Below are 27,725 nucleotides of genomic sequence, written 5' to 3' on the forward strand. Positions count from 1 at the left end.
CAAGCTCAAAAAAAACACTGACACAATACAAAGCACATTGTAGAGAAAATGGAGAGATTGCCTGTTGTGGCATTTTGTCACCTTATCTATGACTTGTTTGGGGAAATCTCAAAGTGTTACACTACAAAAGAATTCTTTGATTTTCCCACAAGTTATACCAGCTATTGACAGTTTTTTTTTCTCACAATTAAGGAATGGAAAGTTGCAGGAGTTTCTGTAACACGCTAGGCTAGAATCATTTGCTCAGCATAAAAACACACACATCTCATATACAGTACAGACTGAAAACAAAAATGTGGGGAAAGTCAGTGAGTAAAACTAATACAGATACCACCTTTCACAGTATCCAACTCAAAGGCACAAGTATCACCAACTTTACACATGAACTTCACTTGCATGTTGAAAAAACAGTGGAGGTTACAGGCAACGAACTGAAACAATCATTTGAAAATACAAGGGGTCATAAACAGCAAGAAAATTCAAATGAGTCTGCAATAATTTGTTGTTTCTTAATCGTCTATCATGACTCACGGCCAGATGATTTAACCACTTTTAGAGAAAATGACATTGACACTTTTTAATCAATTGGTATCAAGAAGTCTTCTTGAAGAATGCATGTTGTGTCAGGGCTATACAAATGGAATGGAGATTGCTAAAACATCTGATTAAAGGCAAATTTTCAGACAAGTCTTATAACAGCTTTTGGGAATTCTTTCTGTGCAATATTGTCAATTTTCCACAATATTCCACAATAATCTTTTTGAGATTACGTTTGTTGTGCCTATTTCAGCGGCTCAGTCTGAACCTGGCTTTTCAGCACAGATCAGAATAAAATCTAAAGTACTAAACTCAATGTCTCAAACTTGGAGGATTTAGTTCAGGTCAGGACAGAAGGCCCCTCACTTGAGCAGTTTAATCCAAAGCCCTATGACAAACACTGGCTCATTTCAAACAAGAGTTAAAAAAGACCAAATTACACTAGATGGCCCTCTGATACTTACATGGTCAGTAACACAGAGTCAGAGCCTGAGTAAAATATACTGTTCTTAATGATTGTACATTGTGTGAAATTTATAATGACAATGTTACCCAAATCATCAACACAGACACAAAAGCTTGAGAGAAGGGAACACTGTACAGGATTAGTAAAAGAATTAGGCACACACACTGGGGTTAGAAAGGTACGAGACTGAAAGATTAATATTCTACACATTTTACTATGCGGCACTTAAATCAAAGATATTGGGTTTTAATATTTTCCTTTTTGGAGACATTGGATCCTTGAGGTGAATTTCCGTCTGTGCTCACAGCACAGTGCAACTGATCGAAACTGTTTTCTTTCATTCTGTAGATCAGGTAAACAAATGTTTAGAGAAATTACTGAAAAAGAACTGGAAAAATCGATTAAACTCAATTCATAAACAATGTTTACTAAACAACTTTGGAGCCTGGCAAACTATAAGCTTTGTTTGAGGTATGGTACTGCTATTTCACTAGAAAAACAACTTGGCAATAAAGCATTCAGGACAGCAAAAAGAGAAACAATATAAGAAGGTTAGTAAGAGTTCATAATTATTGAATTTTTATACAAATTTGAGGACTAATAATCACAGATTTAATAAGAACAGCTAATGAACAGCTCTAAACAGGATAAACCTAGCTGAAGTACTTTAGTGAATCGTCTGCCTAGAATTAAAAGTGAACACCAAACCAGAGGGGCATCTCATATAACAGGCACATTTTCAACTGTTTTGGGACCCTGTAGCATAGCATGTAGCATTATTTTGCTAATCCTTGGAATCTTTACTAGATTAGCATTTTTATACCCTAATATGCAACTCTGGTTTTTAAGTAATAATTAGTTCAGACAGACTAAGGACATGTACTATTCAAATCCAGTTACTACCAGCGAGGTTCTTGACCTGAAAATTGCTCCAATGATGTTGTAAAGTGGGTGAGCCTGCGCTCTGACCCCCAAAAGGTCATGCAAAAAGACAATTTCCCCAAGGGGATTAATATAGTGTACCAAAGAAACAGGACCTTTGTCATATAAAGCATTATATTTAACAAGGAGAACTTTAGTTTTCAGTTTAACTGAAAGGCACTGGAGTGACTCAAGAACAGGAGTTATGTTGTCAAAATTTCTAGTGAAAATTCCTCAAGCAACACTGCCAAGTTAATAATGCATTGCAGTAGTCTATTTCACTAGAAATAAAAGCATTTCTAATTTCTCAAAGCCTACACATTCAAAAACAGTCTTTTGCAATACATTGTAGCTAAACAAATTAGTTCATGCATTTATCTCTAGTAGGATTGACTACTGCAATGCGGTGTTCACTGGATGTTCAAACTGTTCTTTATACAGCCTCCAGTTAATCCAAAATGCCGCTGCAAGAATTATTACAAGAACAAGAAAATACGAACACATAACTCCAGTTCTTAAATCCTTACACTGGCTCCCGGTTAAGTTTAGGGCAGATTTCAAAATCCTTCTTTTAACATATAAAGCATTAAATGGTCGAGGTCCGGCTTACTTGTCTGAACTTATCATGACTTACAAACCTGAGCGCACATTAAGATCTCAAGATGCCGGTCTGCTTATGATTCCAAGGATTAATAAAATAACAGTGGGAGGTCGAGCTTTTAGTTACAGGGCCTCTAAACTGTGGAATGGTCTGCCTGCTACTATAAGATATGCCCCTTCGGTCTCAGTTTTTAAATCCCGGCTGAAGACTCACTACTTCAGTTTAGCATATCCTGACTAGAGCTGCTGATTAACTGTACAGACTGCATCTCTGTTGTTAGTCATTAGCACTTAAACATAAGTAACATGACAGTCATAATTGTATAATAACCCTCACTTATTCTGTTTTTCTTCTCGGTACTCAAATGTGGCACTTGGTGCCACGGCCCACCTGCCAAGTTGTTTTGCCTACCTAAGGAAAAGTCATCCCAGATGGAGGATCGCAGGAATCGTGGGAAAGAGGGGTCCTTTCATCGGATTGGCTGGCCCAGCACTGTTTCAGCCGTGGAATGGCCAAACGGGGGAGGCAGCTTGAAGGATGAGGTCTCCAGGACTCTACACAAATCCAAATCTTATTATGGGATATATCATCTACTGTTAAATTCTGCTCTGTACTTCTAAAATTTATATTTTTTATTTCTTACTATATTGAGAAATTGTTCTGTTCTGTGTACTGCATTGCATTGTATTGACCCCCTTCTTTTGACACCCACTGCACACCCAACCTACCTGGAAAGGGGTCTCTCTTTGAACTGCCTTTCCCAAGGTTTCTTCCATTTTTTCCCTACAAGGTTTTTTTGGGAGTTTTTCCTTGTCTTCTTAGAGAGTCAAGGCTGGGGGGCTGTCAAGAGGCAGGGCCTGTTAAAGCCCATTGCGGCGCTTCCTGTGTGATTTTGGGCTATACAAAAATAAACTGTATTGTATTGTAGTTGTGCATTTTAAAGGATATAGTTTAGATATTAACCATCCACTCCTTCTTGAACACTGATCAGCCAGTGTACCTCTACACTGTGGTGGACTGGGCTAGTAAAATCACTTCAGGAGAGCCCACCGAATCAACAAGCTAATGCTGCTGATGTTAAAAGGGCAGTCTCAGTTATGGAATGCATGTTGATTCTCCTGGAGGTAGTAGCGAAGGAGAGAATTGTAATAAAAAAAATAAAAAAAAACACCACTGAGTACCATTTATAAAAAAAAAAATGATGTACGTCCTTCTCTGTAACACAGTAACACTGTGTACTTTCAGACAATGAATTACTCAGTAGAAGGAAAAGAATTAAGCACACTGCTGAAGCTCCTTTATACCAACAGCAATATACCTGTATAATGCTTCACTGTGACTGTCAACAGCTTAGAAGAGGCAGAGAAATGCACCTTGCTAGCAGAGAAAAGAATTTGTAAATTACCAACACTGACACTGTTAGTTTTTCAATAATATTGCATTATTACGACAATGTTTTCTGATTGGTACTATTCAGGTCATAAAATGATTTCTTCAAAATGTGACACATATTTGTCTCTTTCCTTTTTTCCCCAGGTGATGCGTTGACATCATGGACCAGAAGGCGTGAGCTTATTCAGTGCAAGCAGGAACATGCAGGTGGCTGGTTGCTGTGTGCTACAACATGCTTGACCTGGTGGGGATGAATGCACATGTACAAGGCATGCATGGGGTCCACTGAGAAAAGAAGAGTGTTCTTAGCTCACATTGCAGAGGAACTTCGTCATCACTTCTTACAAGAAAAGGCAATAGAAAAAGACAAGCTTCTGTTCCAAGACTGCCACTTCCCCCAGGAAAGTAAACTCAGTCAGTGTCAGGTGCCCCTTCAATGTAATAGGAACCACAGCACAGAGAGAAGTGTGTACATTGCAACAGGTACACATGTCGTAAATGTAGAAAGGACAGTCCTTGGGTGTGTGGTCACTGATTACAACTGTAAGGAGGGTTTCAAATGAATATGAATAATGTTGCATAAGTGCCACAATGTTTGCCGAAATGTATTATACAGGTCATAAAATGAATAATTCCAAATATCATATATACCAATGTCTCTGTTTTTTGTCAGTGCGGCTTAGACATCATGGACCATAAGGTGCATACTAATTCAGCGTGAGCAGGAACACTCAATAAAACTGAATAAAAAAAATTCAAGTGACAATAAGATACCAGGAAGGCAGATTTACCACCATTAGTATGTTAGCTTTTTTCACTCCAGTTCAGAGAATTTCGAGTTCCATTGTCTCAAAACACCACTCACATCAACAGTAATTCCCAGTTTCAAATAAAAACGAACGAAGTCAGATCTGGGGTGGGGGGTTTGTATCGCAATTGTGACAGAGAATAAAGGTGAAAAAAAAAACCACCTAACTTTTACACGTACTATAAATTTACACTGGCTGTTACAGACACAAATCAAATGTAAGTTTCTATTGCATAACAATAAGAGCAGCTCATTACTCAAAACGGTACATCTGTGAGGCAGTGAAAATTGAACTGGTGGCCTTTTGATTACAAGTCAGAAGTTCATACCGCTGCACCACAGAAGCAGTCATATTGAACTGGTGGCCTTTTGATTACAAATCAGAAGTTCATATCGCTGCACTACGGAAGCAGTCATATTATACTTGCACCTTTTGTGAAAGCGTTTATTTGATATTTGGACTTCAGGCTTCACACATTCCATAATTATGATGGAAGGTGAACTGCAACAGTCACCTCTGCCAATCTACAAACCATTTGCCCTTTCCTTTTTATCTACATACCACAAAGGTCCTGTTCAGAAACAATACCAACTCATGATTTCAAATTATTTAGGGTAAAGAAAGTAACATTATACTGTCAACAAAGCAATATAAAAGAGAAGATGAATAGTACATGGGGAATAGAATATAATGCAGCAGTAAACTAGTTATACAGTAAGGCTTTTGTAATCGAGTCTTAAAACTTAATATCAAACTTCAACACAAATATATCAAGTTTAAATGTAATGAATCATTACTTTTATTTCTTCAGTTTGCTATATTCTTGAACATTTTAGTAAACACCCCAGCCTAGACTATCTGAAAATGATTGCTTTCAAAACAATATGCTGACACAGTGTGTCAGGATGGCAAACATACTGCACTGCACTCGATGCAGAACAAACTCACAGAACTTTAGTCTACCACACTCACAAGTCAATGTCTACTTGGACATTTGAAAAAAGCAGCTTGAAAATTCCTTGGTCACATTATAAGGCTACCCCTGTCAATAACACACCCAAAGGGAATCAATCCTCACATAAGTGTTATTAACAGCAAACCAAGTCTTTTACCACAATGATACTCCATCAGATGCATTACTGGTTGGCCCAAATGACTCCTAAACATAGTGAATATAACACTACTAAGGCATTGCTGCCTGAAATAACTTGGGTACCAGGGATGTATAACATTTGTAGATCACATTTCCCACTTGCAGGCTGGGTTAAACTTACAAGAATCTAAGCATGTATGAACTGGTGTTCTCACGTTAATTTTATCTTTCCACTGCTCATCTTCAAATTACTTTATGCACATACATATCTGTGAATTATGCATTAGGCATGTAGTGTGGGGTATTGGTTAATGCTTTGGACTTAAACCCACAACCTCATGGTTTGATCTGCCTATATGGACATCATGAGAAAGTCACTTCACCTGCCTATACTCAAAAGTAACCAATTGTCTCTCAAATGTTGCACGTCACCCTGGATAAAGGCACCATCCAAATAATAAATAAAAGGAGTTTGAATCACATTTTCCTTATGTGGGATTTTGGCAGAGATCTAACTTCCAAAATTATCTTTACATATATTTCTCTTTACACTTTATTATACTATTCACTCTTACGTAAACATACAATATTATTTACTACGTAACTAATTTTTTTCCAACAACAGGTGTTATTTTGAAAAAAAGGTGATTCTGTTAAAACAAGTTTGCTTTGTACAATTGTAATGTATTCTAGTCTATTCATTTTCAAAGTAATGAAATTGTTAATCATTTACTAAGTAAAACTACAGCAAAACAATGGAAAGTGGAGAAAATTACCTGAAAAAAAAACCCTTACCAAACATACAATAATTTTTTACAATGTTCCATTTATTTAATCATACATAAACTCATTTTTTCTGTTACCTTTTTTAGATTTTCAGGGATGGGTGCAATGTCCAAGTTGGAACAAGCATTTATTTTAGAAGCCGAGTGAATAAGTGCATTACAATTATAATCGCTCAATACGCTAACCTGAAAAGAATAAAAAAAATACTTATTATATGAACAATAAAGTTTAAAACATTTAGCATCAATTTTTATTTACATTATCAAAACCATTTGGCAAATAAATTGTAGTAAACATTAAGCATGTGTAATTTTTTTTACTGTAGATTACATTCAAGAGTAATGAATACTTTTTCTCGTTTTATTGATGTCCTCACATACCAAACTTCATCTGACAGGTCTATGGATTGTGGCTGCGTATACTATTCAGCTTATGCCAAAGTCACATTATACAGCTTCTAGTTTGAGAAAATATAAAAACTTGATCACTGCAGCTGTTGATCTCGTCACCTTACCATGTCACATAACATGACCAGAAATCGTAGGGTATGTCAAATTAAACTTTCCAACAAAGTTTCAAATTTCTTAAGCTTGTCTCCTTTTCTGACAGCCAATAACATGCTGCTTGACTGGCAGTATTGTGTCCTTCCATTCAGATTACATGGGGCACCTGCAACCTTCCAACATCTGGTGGACAAAGTGTTCTGTTCTCATAACTCCTATAGTGCTGTCTATCTGGATGATGTAGTCATCTATTCCAGCACATGGAAGGAACACAGCACGTCAAAGCGGTATTGTGGACACTAGGAGAAGCTGGGCTTCGTATTAATCATAAGAAATGTTCCTTTGGGATGAACAAAGCCAAATATTTAGGATACCTGTTGGGCCGGGGTACTGTAAGACCACAGTGTACTAAAGTAGATGCTATTTTGAATTGGCTCTGGCCGAAGACAAATAGGCAGGCCCAAGCCTTTCTCAGTTTGGCGGGTTACTACTGCCGGTTTGTACCCTGGTCTTCTGAGAGAGCAGAGCCCTTGACTAATCTCACAAAGAGGCAGCCCCTAACAATATGGTATGGGATGATAGCACAGAAACTGCATTTCGTGACTTAAAACAGTCCCTTACGTCTGCACCTATTTTGAAGGCTCCTAACTTTTCTTTGCCTTTTTATGCTCCAGACAGACATTTCGGAAAAACAAAGCCCTCATCAAGAAAAATATTTTTTAACAATAACACGTGCCACAATTGTGGCATTTAATACTTCGTACAACCTCCTATTGTCAAAACAACAGCACAGAGTATTCTCTTGTAACCTTTTATAAGGTTGGAGAATACACAGCATGGCATCTGAGACCAATCTTCTTTACATAATCTCTCCAGATCATGCAGAGTCCTAGGCCCTCTCCTGTGTACTCTCCTCTTCAGCTCACTCCACAGGTTTTCAATAGTGTTCAGGTCAGGGGACTGAAATGGCCATGGCAGAACTTTGATTTTGTGGTCAGTTAACCATCGCAGGGTTGATTTGGACATGTGTTTTGGATCCAATGAACACCCAGTTTTAGTTTCCTGGCAGTGGCAGCCAGGTTTTGATTTAAAATCTCCTGATATTTCAGGGAATCCATGATGCCATGTACCCTAACAATGCTTCCAGGGTCTTTGGAGGAAAAACAGCCCCAACAACGTCAGAGAACCTCCACTATATTTCACAGTTGGGACAAGGTTCTTTTCATTATAGCCAGCCTTCATTTTACACCAAACCCACTTTGAGTGTTCATTGCCAAAAAGTTCAATTTTTGGTTCATCAGACCATAGAACACAGTTCCAATCAAAGTTGTAGTAAAGTTTTGAAAACTTCAGGTGCCTAAGTTTGTTGATAACTGACAGAAAAGACTTCTAAATCTGTTAGCATGGATATGCCAATAGATTCAAAAGATTATTTGGTGGTTCTGGAGACTTGATAACCCCAGGATTGTACTTTTTCTTGCAATTCCCCAACAGTGATCCTTGGAGATATCATTGCCAGTCTTAACATCCTTCTCAATGTATGTTGGAGTAAAATAAACTTCGGTCATCTTCCAGGCATGTTTGTCACAGTTCCAGTTGATGACCACTTTTTTATTATTGCCCCAACTGTAGAAATGGGCATTTTCAGGTGAGTACCTATTTTTTTAACCATTCCCTGAGTTATGAAAGGCAACACACTTCTCCCTCATTTGGATTGAGCGTTCTTTTTTCCTTGCCATGATGATGATTGGTTACGGAAATTTGGTTCTGTGTCTCCTCACATTTGTATTCCAATTAATCAGGAAGTCATTGATTTCAGCTGGAAAGTTCCTATACACTCCAATCAACTGTTCCAATTTAAATGGGAAACACGCTTCAGTTACATTGTTTCACATTAATTTCTAAGGGTGTCAACAATTGTGTCACATGTGTTTTTGTGAAAAGAAAAATCCCAGAGTTTTAATAGTCTATACAGTAGACCCCCGTGATGTAGCAGTTCACAGTTTGCGGCCTCAGTCGTTTGAGGATTTTTCCTTAGAATCTAACTAATAATTGTTAGCGGAAACAGCAAATATCCTACGCAATTTTTTATGGCTTTTTCACAGTAATACAGCACTGTAGAGAGACCAGGAAGCAACCATAGAGGAAAACGCGGTCTGGGATGGTGAAAGTAGCCAATCTGAGAGCATTATACTCTACTACAATTTGAAACTGCAACTCCCAGCAGGCCCTGCAGTGGCTCTGGTTGGTCTTCTGCTGAGGATGCAGGGGCTGTTGGGGTCAAAGGATGTCAGCACGGCTTTTAAAAAGGGGGCCGGTGACCACAAGAAAAAAAATGTTTTTTTATTTTGTGTTTCACGTTCCTGTCTGTCTGCCTGCCTTCTTTTGGGTTACCTGTACTTTCTCGTTTTGTCCTGGATCGTTTCGTGGTTGGAGTCTGGATTGTCTGCCGTCTGCCTGTGAACATGGGGACTGTAAGTGGATTCATGGCCATCCTGCGAAGAAAGGAGCGCTCCTGAATCCATCCACCTATTTTCACCATTTCAGGAACTACCGGTAGGACTATCTTTACATTCCCATTCAACGTGCGGATCTCTGGACTATCTATTTTCATTATTACGTTGCCATTTTTTCATGGACTTTACTGTGTGTATTTTGTTTGTTCTTTGTTGTATTTAATGTATAAATCGCCATAAGGGGAACAGGGGTGGTATCGTTTTCATTACATTCTTTATTTGCTGTTTGATTACCGGTTTGCTTTGTTTTTGTCTCTGTGAGTGCGTCCATGGAATCTCCACCATAAAAATAAAAAAATCACCGTCTTCTCAACAGTGTGAATCTTAGTGGCACTGGACCGCTACAGCGTTATTCATTTCTCCTTGCTGCTGAGTGACTGCTGCCCTATGACGCATCTCCAGCTGAGTGTTCTCGTGTTTTCTGTTTTGTACTTCCTAACCCTTAAACCACCGCAACCGGCTATAGTTGTTTCCCAGTACCATTTTCCAGCATGCAGGAGCCAAGTATATTCGGCTATGTACATTCATTGAACATCACAACAGGCTATAGTCGATTCCCAGTGCAATTTATTAGCACGCCGGAGCTGATCAGTCAGTGCCGTACATTCATTGAGCAGCCAGCTCATCACCAGTGCCGGCCCCTGCAGCACAACAGCCTCACTGTCCCTGGGATTCAGCCGCTGCACTAGACTAGCCTGCAAGCGTCAGTGTTTACCTCTACGTGCTTGCATGAAGCCAGTTCAAGAGCAGTTGGCTCATTGACTTACTGAACATCAATGGCGTCAGTTGCACCTTGTACATATTGTTCCAGTAGTTTAATAGTTTTTATAGTTCATTGGCAGTGTGCAAAATGATCTGTGTTGCAGTAATTGTGATGCTCTTTGAATGAAAAAAAAATGTGTTCCATTAAAATTTCACATTTTCTTTGTGAATTGTGACATTTACTTAAAAAGTGCAGCAAAAAAGTATTTGGCATCCATGTATGCATTAAACTCCCAAGTATGTTGCAGTTTAAGGGTTAAAGCCCCAAGATGCTACCGAAACGCCCTGCACCTTCTAAGGCTTCTGGCAATGAAAACGCACTTGCATGAATTACAGTACATATAATGGTAACATCGGTATTTTACATTCTAGCACTGCAGGAGATATAGCAGTACAGTACTGTACAGTATACAGGTTTACCTTTATATTCTTTTTTTAGGTAATGTATTAAGCTGAGTTTGAAATTAAATTAAAGTGTTTTGGGGGCATACTTAGGGTTTAAACTATAAAAATAGGCATTTATTTTAACCACATCCATAATTCACAGTTTTTCACAACTCATGGATGCTCTAGGAATGTAACTCCGTGAATTTCGGGGGTGTACTGTATACAAAAAAATTAAGTAAAATCAATCATGGATCCAAAGAAAATGGGAAAATGTATCAGGCGTTTGTTTATCAGTTATAATCTTTGATGTCTTGGAGTTTGCTAGAGCCTGTTTAAGTAGCATTAAGGTACAATTAATATTTGTAGCACTTTATATATTTAAAAAACAGCTCCAAGGTAATATTAATACATGCTAACAAACTACCTACAGTTTACAAATGTTCGTAATAAAAAATTTAGATCATACCTCTGGTAAGCTGATGTCTTTTGCAGGATATGGGTCTAGAAAACGCAACAACCTAAAAATGAGAAGAACAACAACAATTTTAATTTTAAAATTAAATTCAGAGGCCTGTTGTTCAGTGAACATAAAAATACTAAAATAAATAAAATTTCCTTAAATTACATACTTTACTAAATTTTCACAATTACAAACTGTTTAATTTTTTTCTGTACTGTACCTATGTGAAACAAAGCTTAATTTAAAAAAAAAAAAAAAGGTAGATTTCACCACTTCTCAAAAAAAAAAAAAAAAAATCATATATACATATATATATATTAGGGTGCCAACAAAGAATATGCGAAAAAGTGACGTATCTATTTTGTGAAGTCTTACCCTGTAAAAATGTTCCTTTTCATAAAAATGGTACATGAAAAAAAATTGACATGAATATATTAACATTTACTGGTGGCACTGCTTCTGAAGTCATCAGTATTTATTGTAAAATCCCCTTTTCATGTAACTATTATGCTTGTTATTGACAGGTGTTGTACTTTAAATATTCAGCATAACTGAGCTTTTAAAATAAATTTGTATTGTTTTAATCTATGCCTAGTTTGTTTTCTATGCCTAGTGTTTACTTTTGTTGCTATGACACTTGTGTAAGAAACGTAAAATAATGCAATGAATGAAAAACCGGGTATTTTTTATATGCTCATACAGACAAATTTCATTCATAGTTCCCAACGTTGAAGGTTAATAACTTGTGTGATTCCAGTATTTTATCAGTAACAAGCATACATACTCCTTGCGAGAGATAATAGAGGAACTGTGAGACAACAAGAAGAAAATGTTACAGTGCTGTTAGGCTGTTTGCATAGCGTAGTCCTATAATCCGGATGGGATTATTTATTTCTATCTGCATCTTTAGACTGCTACAAAGCTGTACCAAAATTATAAACTTACTGAGTCCTAATTATTAAATACTATTATATTTGCATAACAGGTATAGGTGAAAGATTTAAGCAAGATGGCACCAGTTGTGGATAAAAAGTCAAGGCAATCACAACACGGTGTATGGCTTATGGTAAACTAGACTGGACTGCCAATACTGATACTCTGTGCAAGAGAGGGCAGAGCCAACTATACTTCCTTAGAAGGCTGGCGTCTTTCAACATCTGCAATAAGATGCTGCAGATGTTCTATCGAATGGTTGTGGCGAGTGCCCTCTTCTACGCAGTGGGTGTGCTGGGGAGGCAGCATAAAGAAGAGGAACGCCTCACGCCTGGACAAACTGGTGAGGCAGGCAGGCTCTATTGTAGGCAAGAGGCTGGACAGTTTGACATCTGTGGCGGAGCGATGGGCGCTGAGTAGGCTCCTGTCAATCATGGAGAATCCACTGCATCCACTGAACAGTATCATCTCCAGACAGAGGAGCAGCTTCAGCGACAGACTGCTGTCACTGTCCTGCTCCACTGACAAAGGAGATCGTTCCTCCCCCGCACTATGTGACTCTTCAATTCCACCGGGGGAGGGGGGTAAACAGTAACATTATACAATGTTATTGACTGTTATGCCTGCCTCGCACTCTCCACCTTGCACTTTTCAACTTGCACTGTGTTTTTATCACTCTTTAATATTGTTTTTATCAGTATGCTGCTGCTGGAGTATGTGAATTTCCCCTTGGGATTAATAAAAGTATCTATCTGTCTATCTATCTTATTGGAGGACTCCTCTGAGACCATTACTGGCTGTAAGCTACCTTCTAACAGACAAGTGCTAAGTCGAATTTTTCATTTGCATACTGTTGAGAAGAAAACAGTCCAGGATAGTGCTGCTGCAACAACAAAAGAGGTCATCCAGTTCTGGCAGAAGGCACGGATCCCTACAAAAAAAAGAGTACAATATAATAAACAAAATCAAACAGAAGCACATGAAATGAAAAGGTCTGCAGAAAGCGAAACCCAGAAGATCAGAAGCACAACAGTGAAAGGAAAATGATTTCTGTATAGCTCTTGATGACCTGTTTGACGTTGCACATGCTGATGCTTTAGACTTCATAAAAATAGACGAGGATCGCAAGTTTCTCCTTGTTCAAAGTGAAAAAGGAAGACGTGGAAGCCTTGGGCCCATAGACAAGAAACTTGTGAAAGCAGAAGAGCGGTGCTACAAAAGAAAACAATCAGATAAGAGAAGAAAGAAAGAGCAAGAGCGAGTATCATCACAAGCTGAAACTCTACCTGGAACCTCCAAGGGTGAGCCAGATATAGAGGAAAGCACTACAGCAGAATCTGAAAAAGAGCAAGACTCTGATGTTACAGTTCCAGTAAAAAAGAGAAGAAAAATTAAAGTCCGTAAATGTAATAAATCAAGATACAGCATTGACACTTGATCGCACAAATGTCTCTGACAAAAAGGCAACACTCAATATTGCAGCCATCGCTAAGTCTCTTGGCCACGATACATCGACTTTAGCTCTGAATAAGGAGTCCACAGGAAAAGCACACCGAAAGAATCGTGCTGCTGCAGCTTCAGAGATCAAGAAGGCACTCTCTACTGCTGGTCTTTCAGGCCCGCTAACAGTACATTGGGATGGAAAAATCCTTCCAGCTCTGACAGGTAAAGACAGCTTTGACCGCTGGCTGTCATAGTGTCAGGAGGTGGAGAGATGAAGCTTCTTGGAGTTCCGAATATTCCCAGTGGAACTGGCGAGGCACAGGCTGCAGCAGTCTTTCAAACACTGGATGACTGGAATCTCACTGAACGTGTCCAGCTCATGTGTTTTGACACCACTGCCAGTAACACTGGGAACAAAGCAGGAGCATGAATTATATTACAGCATAAATTGCAGCAGCAGCTTCTCAGTTTGGCCTGCCAACATCATATCCATGAACTTATTGTAGCCAAGGCTTTTGATGTCACAATGGGATGTTCCAGTGGGCCAAATATCAAGCTGTTTGAGCGATTTGCTGTGGCGTGCAATAACATCAACAGATCATCATATGAAGGCGGAATGACAGGCAGAGTGCTGATGTACTTGGGCCAGAGAAGCAGAACATTCAAGCATTCTGTCTGTCACAGTTGCAGGAACAGCATCCAAGAGATGACTACATAGAACTGCTTCACCTGGTGCTGTTGTTTTTGGGATATGAGTATACTGAGGCCACCCACATCAATACATCCGGAGCTTATCACAGACCTCGATGGATGTCGAAACTTATATACAGTCTCAAGATTTACATGTTTCACTCGCAGTTTCAATTGACTGCTCGTGAACTGTCTGGGCGTAAAGAGGTTCAACATGTTTGTGGTGAAGGTGTATATCAAAGCATGGTACACCTGTACCTCCTCAGCGTCAACTCCACAAAATGACCTACAGCAGCTGAAAGCCCTGGTGATGTACCATGATGTAAACAGAACAGCTGCAAATGCAGCAATACAGACTTTTACACACCATCTTTGGCACCTGAGTGAAACTCTTGTTGGGCTTGCATTTTTTTGATACTCAACTGTCTGTGACAGAAAAAGAGAACTGGTTGCTACACTAAACAGGAACAGTGATGAAGGTCCATCTGTATGAGCAACAGTTGAGGAAAGCTGCATCGCTGAAACCCAGTTGTCACACTTAGTATCACATAACACAAGGACGTTTTTCACTTGTATGAGGATTTCACAGAACTTCCTCGTGGACGATCCTGATTCATGGGACAGTAATGAAGCATATATTTCAGCTCAGTGTAATGTCAATGATGCAGTGGAGAGAGGGGTGATTCAGTCATTAAATTCGGCCATCACAAACCAAGAAGAACAGAAACAGTACCTCCTACAAGTTGTAGAAGACCATCGCAAACAGTTTCCAGCACAAAAACTCGATCCTGGGAGTACACTGTGGCTGTAGTTTTTTGTTCAAACCAGATTCCTAATCAGTGACAACACCTGATAACAATGATCTCATTTAATTAGCTGGTATTATTTTTCTTTTATTCTACATTCAGAAAAGCACAGCAGCATGATTTTTACATTTATAAGACATTTGGAAATATTTCTGCTTTTGCTATAGATTTAAATGCATAACTCTCTTTTGTTGATTTCATTATATTTAGCCCTCTCTCTATGCAGTTTTTCCCCTTCGTTTTATCTTATTAATGACAATTAAAAATGAGCAGAGCAGACACACTGGCAAAAAACGCTGAATAATCAAAGGCTTCAACTACTTTAGCATCAGAGACCCACTAAATAGTACATATATGCACTGTACGCTGCTATGCTAACAACAAGCCATGGATTACAAGTGACATCAAGGGCCTTTTGAACCAGAAGAAAAGAGCTTTTAAAGACGGTGATCAGCATGAGCTCAAGCGCGTGCAGAAGGAACTCCGAGTCCAGCTCAGGGCGGCGAAGGAGCAGTACAGGAGAAAGCTGGAGCAGAAGTTGCAGAATAACAGCATGAAGGAAGTGTGGGATGGGATGAAGATCATCACTGGCTGCAGCTCGAAGCGGGGTACCACCATCGAGAGAGATGGGAAGAGAGCAAACCAAATGAACAACTTCTTTAACACGTTTGACCACCCTAACCCACTCTCACCTCGGTGTATTGCACCCTCCACACATCCTTCTGCTGATACCAGCATAGGAAAGACATCCCCACCCATAATTACAACAGCGCAAGTGAGCAGAGAGCTGAGGATTCTTCGTGCCAGCAAAGCAGCGGGTCCAGATGGAGTATCACCACGACTGCTGAAGGTCTGTGCATTGGAGCTGGTGGGTCCTCTACAGCGCATCTTCAACCTGAGCCTGGAACAGGGGAGAGTCCCGAGGCTTTGGAAAACATCTTGTATCACCCCAGTCCCAAAGGTATCACGTCCTAGTGAGCTGAATGACTTTCGGCCTGTTGCTCTGACATCACATTTGATGAAGACCATGGAGAGGCTGCTGCTTCACCACCTTAGGCCACAGGTTCAACACGCCCTTGACCCTCTGCAGTTTGCATATCAGGAGAAGGTGGGAGCGGAGGATGCCATCATCTATATGCTACACCGATCCCTCTCTCACTTGGACAGAGGCAGTGGTGCTATAAGAATTATGTTTCTAGACTTCTCTAGTGCCTTCAACACAATCCAACCTCTGCTCCTTAGGGACAAGCCGACAGAGATGGGATTAGATTCATAACTAGTGGCATGGATCGTGGACTATCTTAAAGACAGACCTCAGTATGTGCGTCTTGGGAACTGCACGTCTGACATTGTGGTCAGCAACACAGGAGCGCCACAGGGGACTGTACTTTCTCCGGTCCTGTTCAGCCTATATACATCAGACTTCCAATACAACTCGGAGTCCTGCCATGTGCAAAAGTTCGCTGATGACACTGCTATCGTGGGCTGCATCAGGAATGGGCTGGAGGAGGAGTATAGGGACCTAATCAATGACTTTGTTAAATGGTGCGACTCAAACCACCTACACCTGAACACCAGCAAAACCAAGGAGCTGGTGGTGGATTTTAGGAGGCCCAGACCCCTCACAGGACCCAGTGATCATCAAGAGGTGACTGTGTGCAGATGGTGCAAACCTATAAATATCTGGGAGTGCAGCTGGATGATAAATTAGACTGGACTGCCAATACTGATGCGCTGTGCAAGAAAGGACAGAGCCGGTTATACTACCTTATAAGGCTGGCGTCCTTATACATCTGCAATAAGATGCTGCAGATGTTCTATCAGACAGTTGTGGCGAGCGCCCTCTTCTACGCAGTGGTGTGCTGGGGAGGCAGCATTAAGAGGAAAGACGCCTCACGCCTGGACAAACTGGTGAGGAAGGCAAGCTCTATTGTTGGCATGGAGCTGGACAGTTTAACATCTGTGGCAGAGCGAAGGGCGCTCAGCAGGCTCCTATTAATTATGGAGAATCCACTGCATCCACTTAATAGTATCATCTCCAGACAGAAGAGCAGCTTCAGCGACAGACTGCTGTCACTGTCCTGCTCCACTGACAGATTGAGGAGATCGTTCCTCCCCCAAACTATATGACTCTTTAATTCCACCCGGGGGGGGGTAAACGTTAACATTTAACATTATACATAGTTATTGTCTGTTTTTCACCTGTATTATTATCATTCTTTAATTTAATATTATTTATTTTATCAGTATGCTGCTGCTGAAGAATGTGAATTTCCCATTGGGATTAATAAAGTATCTATCTATCTATCTATCTAATGGATTAATTAAACAATTAGAACACCTAGAAAAGTAGAATGAAAATCCATCCATCCATCCATCCATTTTCCAACCCGCTGAATCCGAACACAGGGTCATGGGGGTCTGCTGGAGCCAATCCCAGCCAACACAGGGCACAAGGCAGGGAACCAATCCAGGGCAAGGTGCCAACCCACCGCAGGACACACACAAACACACCCACACACTAGGGACAATTTAGAATCACCAATCCACCTAACCTGCATGTCTTTGGACTGTGGGAGGAAACCAGAGCGCCCGGAGGAAACCCACGCAGACACGGGGAGAACATGCAAACTCCACACAGGGAGGACCCGGGAAGCGAACCCGGGTCCCCAGGTCTCCCAACTGCGAGGCAGCAGCGCTACCCACTGCGCCACCGTGCCGCCCTAGAATGAAAATCAAGATGAATTTTTTTTTTTTTTTTTTTTACCAAACTTAGATTCCTAGTTTCTATATTGTTCCCAAAACACAGAACTTGGGAAATAACAGTTCACTTAATTAGCTCAGGAGTCCAATTAAAAACAGAAGCTGGTTGGAACAAAAACCTGCACCCACAATGTGCCCCCAGAACCGAGGAACACTGTATTAAAGGAATGCTACTCCCATCAGAAAAGCCTGCTTGTCACAGCTCTGTTCATCTTACTCACCAGATTATTGTTCGCTATGGTAAATATAATTGTGCTCTCCTGCAAACAGCTGCACATCTTCTCTCAGTTCCAGTGTAATGGAGAATTAAAAACAATCATGAATCAATCTGCATTTTACCTTTGTAATACTTGCTGAAAGGAAGTCTGAATGCACTGTCATTTACACTGTCACACACATGCACATGGGAGGCAACTAAAGGTTTCAAAAAAGGTTAATTCTATGACGGACCAGAGGATGGCAGAGTGCACTAAACCTTTCTCTTTTTCCTCTCCTGACCGAACATGGGAAATGCTGCCTGGGTTCAATGATGTCACTTTCGGTTCCGGGCCCAACAACATCGCTTCCACTTCATTCTCGGATGATGTAATTTCCCCTACTTGGCTTTAAAACCGCCATGTTTTTGTCTGCCTACCAGTTCTGTTTTGGGCTGATGTATATAAAGACTTGCAAAACCAACTTTTCATTGTGACAGACAATTTCAATTGCACGGGTGGCTTCCCCCAAATCTTCTTCTGTGTAGTCCGAGTTCTTTCACAACATGTTATTTTTTTTGGAGGGAAAGTCATTCAACATACTTAATGAATTAAAAGATTTGTCAACAATATACTTTTTTTTTGTTGTTGTTGTTCTTTATTTCGCATTATACAATTTCTTGTATTAGGAATTTGTTAGTTTTCGCATACCCCTTAGGGTCAGAGCGCAGGGTCAGCCATTGTACAGCGCCCCTGGAGCAATTACAGGTTAAGGGTCTTGCTCAAGGGCCCAGTAGAGTAGGATCTCTTTTGGCAGTGACGGGGATTCGAACCGGCAACCTTCTGCATATCAGCACAGATCCTTAGCCTCAGAGCCACCACTCCACCAATGTTCTGTATGTATGTATGTATGCATGCATTCACTGTATCAATGTATACGGCTATAATACCAAAGTCCTATAAAAAGAGAACGAGATGAAAATATTACTAATGTATTAAGATATAAAGAAAAAGGTTAAAATAGCAGCAAATGTTTCACATTAAAACTAGTACAGAGCTGCAAACACAAATGCCTAATGAAGCCCTCATTCACTACTGGCATTCTTCCTTGCGCTCCACATACACAATTTACTCCTGCATTTAGAATGCTCATTTCATTTTTTAAAGACTGCTGGATTCAATCTTTTTAGCTCTTGTTCCAGATCCTCTGGAAAGGTGAAAATAGTGATTGACCAACAATTACTACTTTGCGTCTAACTGCACAACACAAATCTGGTAATATATGAATTTAGCTGTTTTGACGTAGTATCTTGTCTTTTTTGTCTCAAGCGAAATATCCAAGTTTTCTTTATACTTGGTTCATCAGATCCAGAACGTGGTACTCGATAAGGATGCCCTCTATCACCAATGCTCATTGCAACTGCCATTGAGCCATTGGCTGTTTACTTTCAAAATGCATCACAGATAAAGAAAATATTTTATGCAGGTGACATAGTACTGTATAAATATGAGCTACAAAATTCCAAGCCAGCAGCCCTAAAAACATTAACAGCTTTTTCAAAAGATAGCTGGATTCAAAATCAATTTGAATAAAAGTGTGCTTTTTCCAGTGAACTTAACACACAAAATTAAATTGGGCACCTTCCCATTTATCTTAGATCATTTTAAATATCTAAGGGTAAATATCACAAGTAAACAAAGCTCCTTTCCAAAAAAATTTTGCAACCTGCATGAAAAAGTTAAGATGTGAATAAATGGTCTATCCATCTCACATTAGGAGGGAGAATCAGCACTGTCAAAATGAACATCTTTCCAACGCTTCTTTTTCCATTTCAAAGCATCCGCATATACATTAACAAATAATTGTTTAAGAAATTACATTCAATCATTGATTGGAAATTTGAAAAATCCTTGCATCCAAAGGGCAACTCTACAGCAACCTAAAGCAGAAGGGGAAATGGCACTACCTAGCTTTCAATTTTATTACTGGGTAGCAAATATACAGGCCATAAAGATCATGACATCAACAAAAACTGATGAATATGCATAAGCCTGGTCTGTGATACGAATTAAAATCTTGCAGTACTTATTTATATTCCCTGCTCTGTGCCCCAGTAAATATTGTTAATACACTAATAATCCAATTGCCCTTCATTCACTCAGAAATTGGAACCAATACAGGAAGCACTTTAAGACAGAGAAGCTTTTATCTGTTGTACCTCTACATGTCAACCTTTTTCCACTCTCTCAAACACATACAATATTTAAGGTTTGGAAAAGGTCCGTGATTAAAACACTTAAGAGATTTGTAAATAGACAATGTTTTTGCATCCTATGAAGAATTAAGCTTCAAATTTAACTTCTCATCAACACAATATTTATACTACTTTCAAATTACAAACTTTGCTAAAAGGAATCAGCCAAATTTTCCTCACCGCTCACCTTTTTCTATTCCAGAAGAGTATTATCAGTTTTGAAGACTAAGATAGCATTTCTATAATAAATAAAAACATTTTAAAGTCCCTTCCTTTTAACGATCCCAGTGTACAATGGAGAAAGGATCTTTAACTTAATTTTTCTGCACATACACAGAATTTACTCTAGCTCCATATGTGCAAAGCACTTAATCATTCAACTTAAAATATTTTATCAAGTGCATTTATCTCATCTATAATTGTCCAAAATGTATTCAGAGCAAGATTCAACCTGTGACTTTTCTCTACATTCATAATGGGTAACACGGTACAACACCCTAGTACCTGGAAACACTGCAATCTAAGTCCAGTCTCATTGGGCCACATGTTTTAGAGCATGCACCAAATTAACAATTTTGGACAAAAATCTTTGAATGTCTATCAGACAGCCTTGGTGTCACAATCACTCCTAACCCATTAACATTGGTGTACTCCCAAATAGGCTTAAAATGGAACAGGACAATTAAGCTTTAATTGGCTTTAAATCACTACTAGTACATTTTGTCTTGCACAGCTAGGAGAATGCAACCCCACCACTTTTAAGTCAGTGGGTAACTGATGTTCTGTCTTATTAGATATTGGAAAAATCTAATTCTCACTATAGAGTATCTGTTCAGAACTTTAAAATAATGCAGGATCTAATCAATAACATTTTAGATCAAGTTTCTATACTTCCTTCCTGGCTGCTTTTAAAGATTTACTCTAATTGTTGGCTTTCCTCTCTCTCTCGAGTGGCTGAATGTTGGTTTGTTAAGTTTGACTTGATTGTATGGAAAGATATTTCCTTCTAATTAAAATCAAAAAAAAAAGACACAGACAGCTGCCAGTCCAACGTCCATCTCACGCAATGAAGGGACAAATTACCAAAAACAATGTTTAAAAGGCTTATAAAATTAAATCCACCTTATACAGTATATTGCACATTAACTTTTTATTTCTTAGTGCAAAGCAAAAGTCAACTCAACTTCTTTCTTCTGGACTCCAAATATTCAGGAAATTATCAGGATCTTATGAATCACTTTTTTGTAAAACGTTGTCATAGCTATCCCAAGAGCTCTTACCCAAACCAAATTTGTCTTGGGCCATGTATCTGGTGATCCAAGGACACTTTCAAAAACTGCTTCAACTTACGTCTACTTTTTGTTATGATTGAGCAGTTTTCCTTCATAACCAAAAGTAAACCAGAACCTGAATCACTGCATCTTTCAAATGCTCCTGTCACACTTGGAAATGCCTCACAAATCACTACAGGATGATTTTAGTCCCACAGACAGAGGTCCAGGGGCCTTATGTATAAATGGTGCGCACGCACAAAATATTGCGTAAGCCCATTTCCACACTCAAATCCATCCATCCATCCATTGTCTCCCGCTTATCCGAGGTCGGGTCGCAGGGGCAGCAGCTTGAGCAGAGATGCCCAGACTTCCCTCTCCCCGGCCACTTCTTCTAGCTCTTCCGGGAGAATCCCAAGCATTCCCAGGCCAGTCGAGAGACATAGTCCCTCCAGCGTGTCCTGGGTCTTCCCCGGGGCCTCCTCCCGGTTGGACGTGCCCGGAACACCTCACCAGGGAGGCGTCCAGGAGGCATCCTGATCAGATGCCCGAGCCACCTCATCTGACTCCTCTCGATGCGGAGGAGCAGCGGCTCTACTCTGAGCCCCTCCCGGATGACTGAGCTTCTCACCCTATCTTTAAGGGAAAGCCCAGACACCCTGCGGAGAAACTCATTTCAGCCGCTTGTATTCGCGATCTCGTTCTTTCGGTCACTACCCATAGCTCATGACCATAGGTGAGGGTAGGAACATAGATCGACTGCTAAATTGAGAGCTTCGCCTTGCGGCTCAGCTCCTTTTTCACCACGACAGACCGATGCAATGCCCGCATTACTGCGGATGCCGCACCGATCCGCCTGTCGATCTCACGCTCCATTCTTCCCTCACTCGTGAACAAGACCCCGAGATACTTGAACTCCTCCACTTGGGGCAGGATCTCGCTACCAACCCTGAGAGGGCACTCCACCCTTTTCCGGCTGAGGACCATGGTCTCGGATTTGGAGGTGCTGATTCTCATCCCAGCCGCTTCACACTCGGCTGCGAACCGATCCAGAGAGAGCTGAAGATCACGGCCTGATGAAGCAAACAGGACAACATCATCTGCAAAAAGCAGTGACCCAATCCTGAGCCCACCAAACCGGACCCCCTCAACACCCTGGCTGCGCCTAGAAATTCTGTCCATAAAAGTTATGAACAGAATCGGTGACAAAGGGCAGCCCTGGCGGAGTCCAACTCTCACTGGAAACGGGTTCGACTTACTGCCGGCAATGCGGACCAAGCTCTGGCAACCGATCGTACAGGGACTGAACAGCCCTTATCAGGGGGGCCGGTACCCCATACTCTCGGAGTACCCCCCACAGGATTCCCCGAGGGACACGGTCGAATGCCTTTTCTAAGTCCACAAAACACATGTAGACTGGTTGGGCAAACTCCCATGCACCCTCCAGGACCCTGCTAAGGGTATAGAGCTGGTCCACTGTTCCGCGACCAGGACGAAAACCACACTGTTCCTCCTGAATCCGAGGCTCGACTATCCGATGGACCCTCCTCTCCAGGACCCCTGAATAGACTTTTCCAGGGAGGCTGAGGAGTGTGATCCCTCTGTAGTTAGAACACACCCTCCGATCCCCCTTCTTAAAGAGGGGGACCACCACCCCGGTCTGCCAATCCAGAGGCACTGTCCCTGATGTCCATGCGATGTTGCAGAGGCGTGTCAGCCAAGACAGTCCTTCAACATCCAGAGCCTTGAGGAACTCCGGGCGTATCTCATCCACCCCCGGGGCCCTGCCACCAAGGAGTTTTTTGACCACCTCGGTGACCTCAGTCCCAGAGATGGGGGAGCCCACCTCTGAGTCCCCAGGCTCTGCTTCCTCATTGGAAGGCATGTTATTGGGATTGAGGAGGTCTTCGAAGTATTCCCCCCACCGACCCACAACGTCCCGAGTCGAGGTCAGCAGCGCACCATCCCCACCATATACAGTGTTGACACTGCACTGCTTCCCCTTCCTGAGACGCCGGATGGTGGACCAGAATCTCCTCGAAAGCCGTCCAAAAGTCATTCTCCATGGCCTCCCCAAACTCCTCCCACGCCAGAGTTTTTGCCTCAGCAACCACCAAAGCCGCATTCCGCTTGGCCTGCCGGTACCTATCAGCTGCCTCCGGGGTCCCACAGGACAAAAGGGTCCTGTAGGACTCCTCCTTCAGCTTGACGGCATCCTTCATCGCCGTTGTCCACCAGCGTGTTCGGGGATTGCCGCCACGACAGGCACCGACCACCTTACGGCCACAGCTCCGGTCAGCTGCCTCAACAATAGAAAATCGCGATGTATAAAACCTACACTTGGCGTAAAGCCACGCACAATTTCATGGTAGCTCAAACCCTGCCGTACGCAAGTTCTCCGCTCGGTTTTGCAAACTGGAGGCACCCAGTGTCAATGAACTGTAATGTAAATATTTTTTTTAAAGATTTTTAAGCACAAATATAGTTAATTTTACCATAGAATGCACAGTGTAATAGTAAACTAAATGTAAAAACATTGAATAACACTGAGAAATCCTTGAACAACAAAGAAAACTAACATTGCAAGAGTTTGCGCTAAAGCGCTACGAACCGCTCGCTAAAAACACTTTTTTAATGAGTTTTAAGCACAGGGAAAAAAAATGAACTTTTGAAAAATCCATAATTTAATAAACCACCAAGAAAAGTAACATTGCAACAATGCACGCTACGAACCGATCGCTGTAAACAGAAGTGAAGTGGAGGTTAAAATCCAATAAAAAAAAGTCTTTATTAAATACAACGAGGTTAAAACAATGCTTGAATCAGTCTCTTTAAAAACAAGCCCGGTGCATTCTTTAACTGCCTTCTCGGCCTTATGCAGCCAGCCCTCTCTCTCACTCGCGTTTGCGTGTGTCTATGTGTGTCTCTCTCTTGTGTGTGTGCCTGTCTCTCTCATGTGTGTGTGTGTGTGTGTGTGTGTGTGTCTCTCTCGTGGGTGTGTGTGTGTCTGTCTGTGTCTGTCTCTCTCTCTCGTGTGTATGCGTCTGTCTGTCTGTCTGGCTTGTTGCACAGGGAATGCACAGGGAGTGACTGAACACATGCGGAAATCATCAGTGCGCACAAACCAAAAGGGAAACTGGCTTGTTGGTATACCGAGTGTGTGGTCGTGAACAGATGCAAAAGTTTGGCGAACTTTTTGGTCGTAACCCGATTTGTACATCTTCAGAGACGTTCGTGAACCGAGGTTCCACTACATATCAAAACAAGGGCGCTTTTATTCAAGAAAATAACTGGTCAGGGTATGACGTGGACACCGCCGCTTGGGTGGTGTAGTGGTAAAAACTGCAGACTCCTAATCAAGATCCATTTTGAGTACTGAGCTGTTCTTATTACTGTTCATTTGAGTCTGTAATAGCTGGTGTAAATTTATTGTACTTGTAAAGGTTAGCATTCATTTTATAATTTACTTTTATTCTCTCACGTTCACGCTCCCCCCCAATCTGACACTGCTGTTTTCAAATAAAAGCGTACTATAACAGAGGTGAACTCAGATGAGGATGAGGTTCAACATCAGAGAAAGAGAACAGAAGCCCTCCCCACAAGAAACGTCCACTGACAAGTAAGAACAACGGTGCTGCACTAGGCACAAAGGCAAGAGATGGCAAAGTTTGGACGCAGCAAGAGGTCGGGCATCATCCTGCCATTCAGTCTACCCCACACGTATCCTTAACTAAACAGCAGATCTTACAGAGCTTGCCAAGGTATCGTGCAAAGTTGTGTTTCTCATTATGTTTTGTGATGGTCTTTATATGAAAAACATGTACATGTTATTTACATGAATGCCGCATCAAATGTTATTTACCTCTATTTATTTACTTATCTTCCTACGGCGTTAAGTCACAAGCAGACTGCAGAGCTTCATGTGTTTGGTCAACACGGGTAATGCTGACAACGTACATGTGTAATGCTACTTCAGTACGCAAATGACTTTAGCTGCAAGAAGAAGTTCCAGTCACACTATGCTGTTAAATTCTGGCTTTGTCCAGGAACGATTTCATAAGCTTCCTGTGTTTGATCGCTCTGCAGTCTACTCGTGACTTTACGCTGTAGGAAGATGGAAGGCAAAGTGGAGGCAAGATAAAATGTATGATTTATTGGTGTAAGCAGTGGTATAAAAAACAAAAGTAAGTTGATCGAGTGACAGAGTGGCAGGGAAACTCAAACGTTCAAGTTCAGAAAGTCACACAGTGCCCAAAATACAACTGGTCAAATATTATAGAAAATTGTATTCTTAAAATTGGTAATTTACACGTACTAGAAAAGTATTATAGGCACATGAGAAAGCATGCATTGTTTTATACTAAGCATTAAGATGTAAGAGTTAGGATAAAAAAGACATAAAACACCAGTTTTTCATAAGCCAACGATCAGATGTGCTAGAGGGCTGAAGAATGGGCCCTTCACTTAAAGAAAGGAATGCCAACTCTTTGGTTATAAATCATGGCAGCAAGCCCTGAGATAGTAGGGGGAGAGAATAGCCCTTATCAAACAGATAAGATGGACAGAGCGGGGTTTGACACCCCTCTACTAAGAATTATTGGTGGAATTAATTAGAGGCAGGACTAGAGCAATGCATGCTAGAAGTCAGATGAGGAAGAATAATGGCTTAAACGACAAGAATTGTAATAAAAGTAAAAGGTGCCCATTGCTGGAGGCTCATTGTTCCATGTGAGTTGAGTCTGTACGTGCGCCATATACAGTCATATGAAAGAGTTTGGGAATCCTTCTCAGCCTGCATAATAATTTACTCTACTTTCAACAAAAAAGATAACAGTGGTATGTCTTTCATTTCCTAGGAACATCAGAGTACTGGGGTGTTTTCCAAAAAAGATTTTTAGTGAAGCAGTATTTAATTGTGTGAAATTAAATCAAATGTGAAAAACTGTCTGTGCAAAAATTTGGGTACCTTTGTAATTTTGCTGATTTGAATGCATGTAACTGCTCAATACTGATTACTTGCAACACCAAATTGGTTGGATTAGCTTGTTAAGCCTTGACCCTTATGGACAAGTGTATCAAATCATGAGAAAAGGTATTTAAGGTGGTCAATTGCAAGTTGTGCTTTGACTATCCTCTGAAGAGTGACAGCATGGAATCCTCAAAGCAACTCTCAAAAGATCTGGAACAAAGATTGTTCAGTATCATAGTTTAGAGGAAGGCTACAAAAAGCTATCTCAGAGGTTTAAAACTGTCAGTTTCAACTGTAAGGAATGTAATCAGGAAATGGAACTCCACAGGCACAGTTGCTGTTAAACCAGGCCAAGAAAAATACAGGAGCAGCATATGCGCAGGATTGTGAGAATGGTTACAGACAACCCACAGATCACCTTCAAAGACCTGCAAGAACATCTTGCTGCAGAAGGTATATCTGTACATCGTTCTACAATTCAGTGCAATTTGCACAAAGAACATCAACAGGTGAGGGGAACGCTGGCGCACTAATGTTGTTGCCGACTCCTCCCTGTTAACAACACTTTTCACAAAATTCACCTTAATTCTACACTTCGTGGATACAGCTGACTCGAATTGTATGGATCTGGCTTAATATTTACAGATTTTATGAACTCTACTTTGACTAGGAACAGCTGAGTCTGTGGATCACGGGACGACAACCTACAAACATTTCTTTCTACCTGGCAATCTAGGACCTCGGGATGATCTGTCTCCGTGATTATATTAAATTCGCTATGCTGATCTGCTCCCGTTTAATCGTACAGTACTTTAATATGAAAATCAGATCAGTTTCCAGTCGTAACCTGGCTTTTGGCTCTGGGGCAATCACGCCTGAAATCACCAAGCGATACTCCTTGTGGCTGTGTATTGGAACCTCCAAATCCTGCTACCTCCTCCTGCTATGCTTTCTGCTGCTTTGCTATCGCCGCTCACCTACACCCGCCTGTCCTACCGGTTCCGCTGTGCTGTGCTGCTTCTCCAGTGCTATTCAGATAAGTATTGCCCAGTATCATGCTAATATACTCTCATGACAAACTCCTTCTTATTGAACAGTTTGTCCAGAGCAAATGGTCTGACTGGAACATCCTAAATGACGCTGGTATTTTGCAACACCCGACATATAT

General features: G+C 40.9%; 1 protein-coding gene across 1 annotated transcript in view; it reads right to left on the reverse strand.

Annotated features, from left to right (window-relative positions):
* Positions 1 to 27,725, reverse strand: part of tdrd12 (tudor domain containing 12) — a 725,767-nt gene that overhangs the window by 497,489 nt on the left and 200,553 nt on the right. Inside the window, exons 10-11 of the mRNA XM_051932225.1 lie at positions 11,240 to 11,291; positions 6,683 to 6,790 (exon numbers count right to left, since the gene is read on the reverse strand). Coding sequence (XP_051788185.1) covers positions 6,683 to 6,790; positions 11,240 to 11,291 — 160 coding nt within the window. The remainder of the gene's footprint in view (positions 1 to 6,682; positions 6,791 to 11,239; positions 11,292 to 27,725) is intronic.

Source organism: Erpetoichthys calabaricus, chromosome 9 (assembly GCF_900747795.2).
Source record: "Erpetoichthys calabaricus chromosome 9, fErpCal1.3, whole genome shotgun sequence".
Lineage (NCBI taxonomy): Eukaryota > Metazoa > Chordata > Cladistia > Polypteriformes > Polypteridae > Erpetoichthys > Erpetoichthys calabaricus.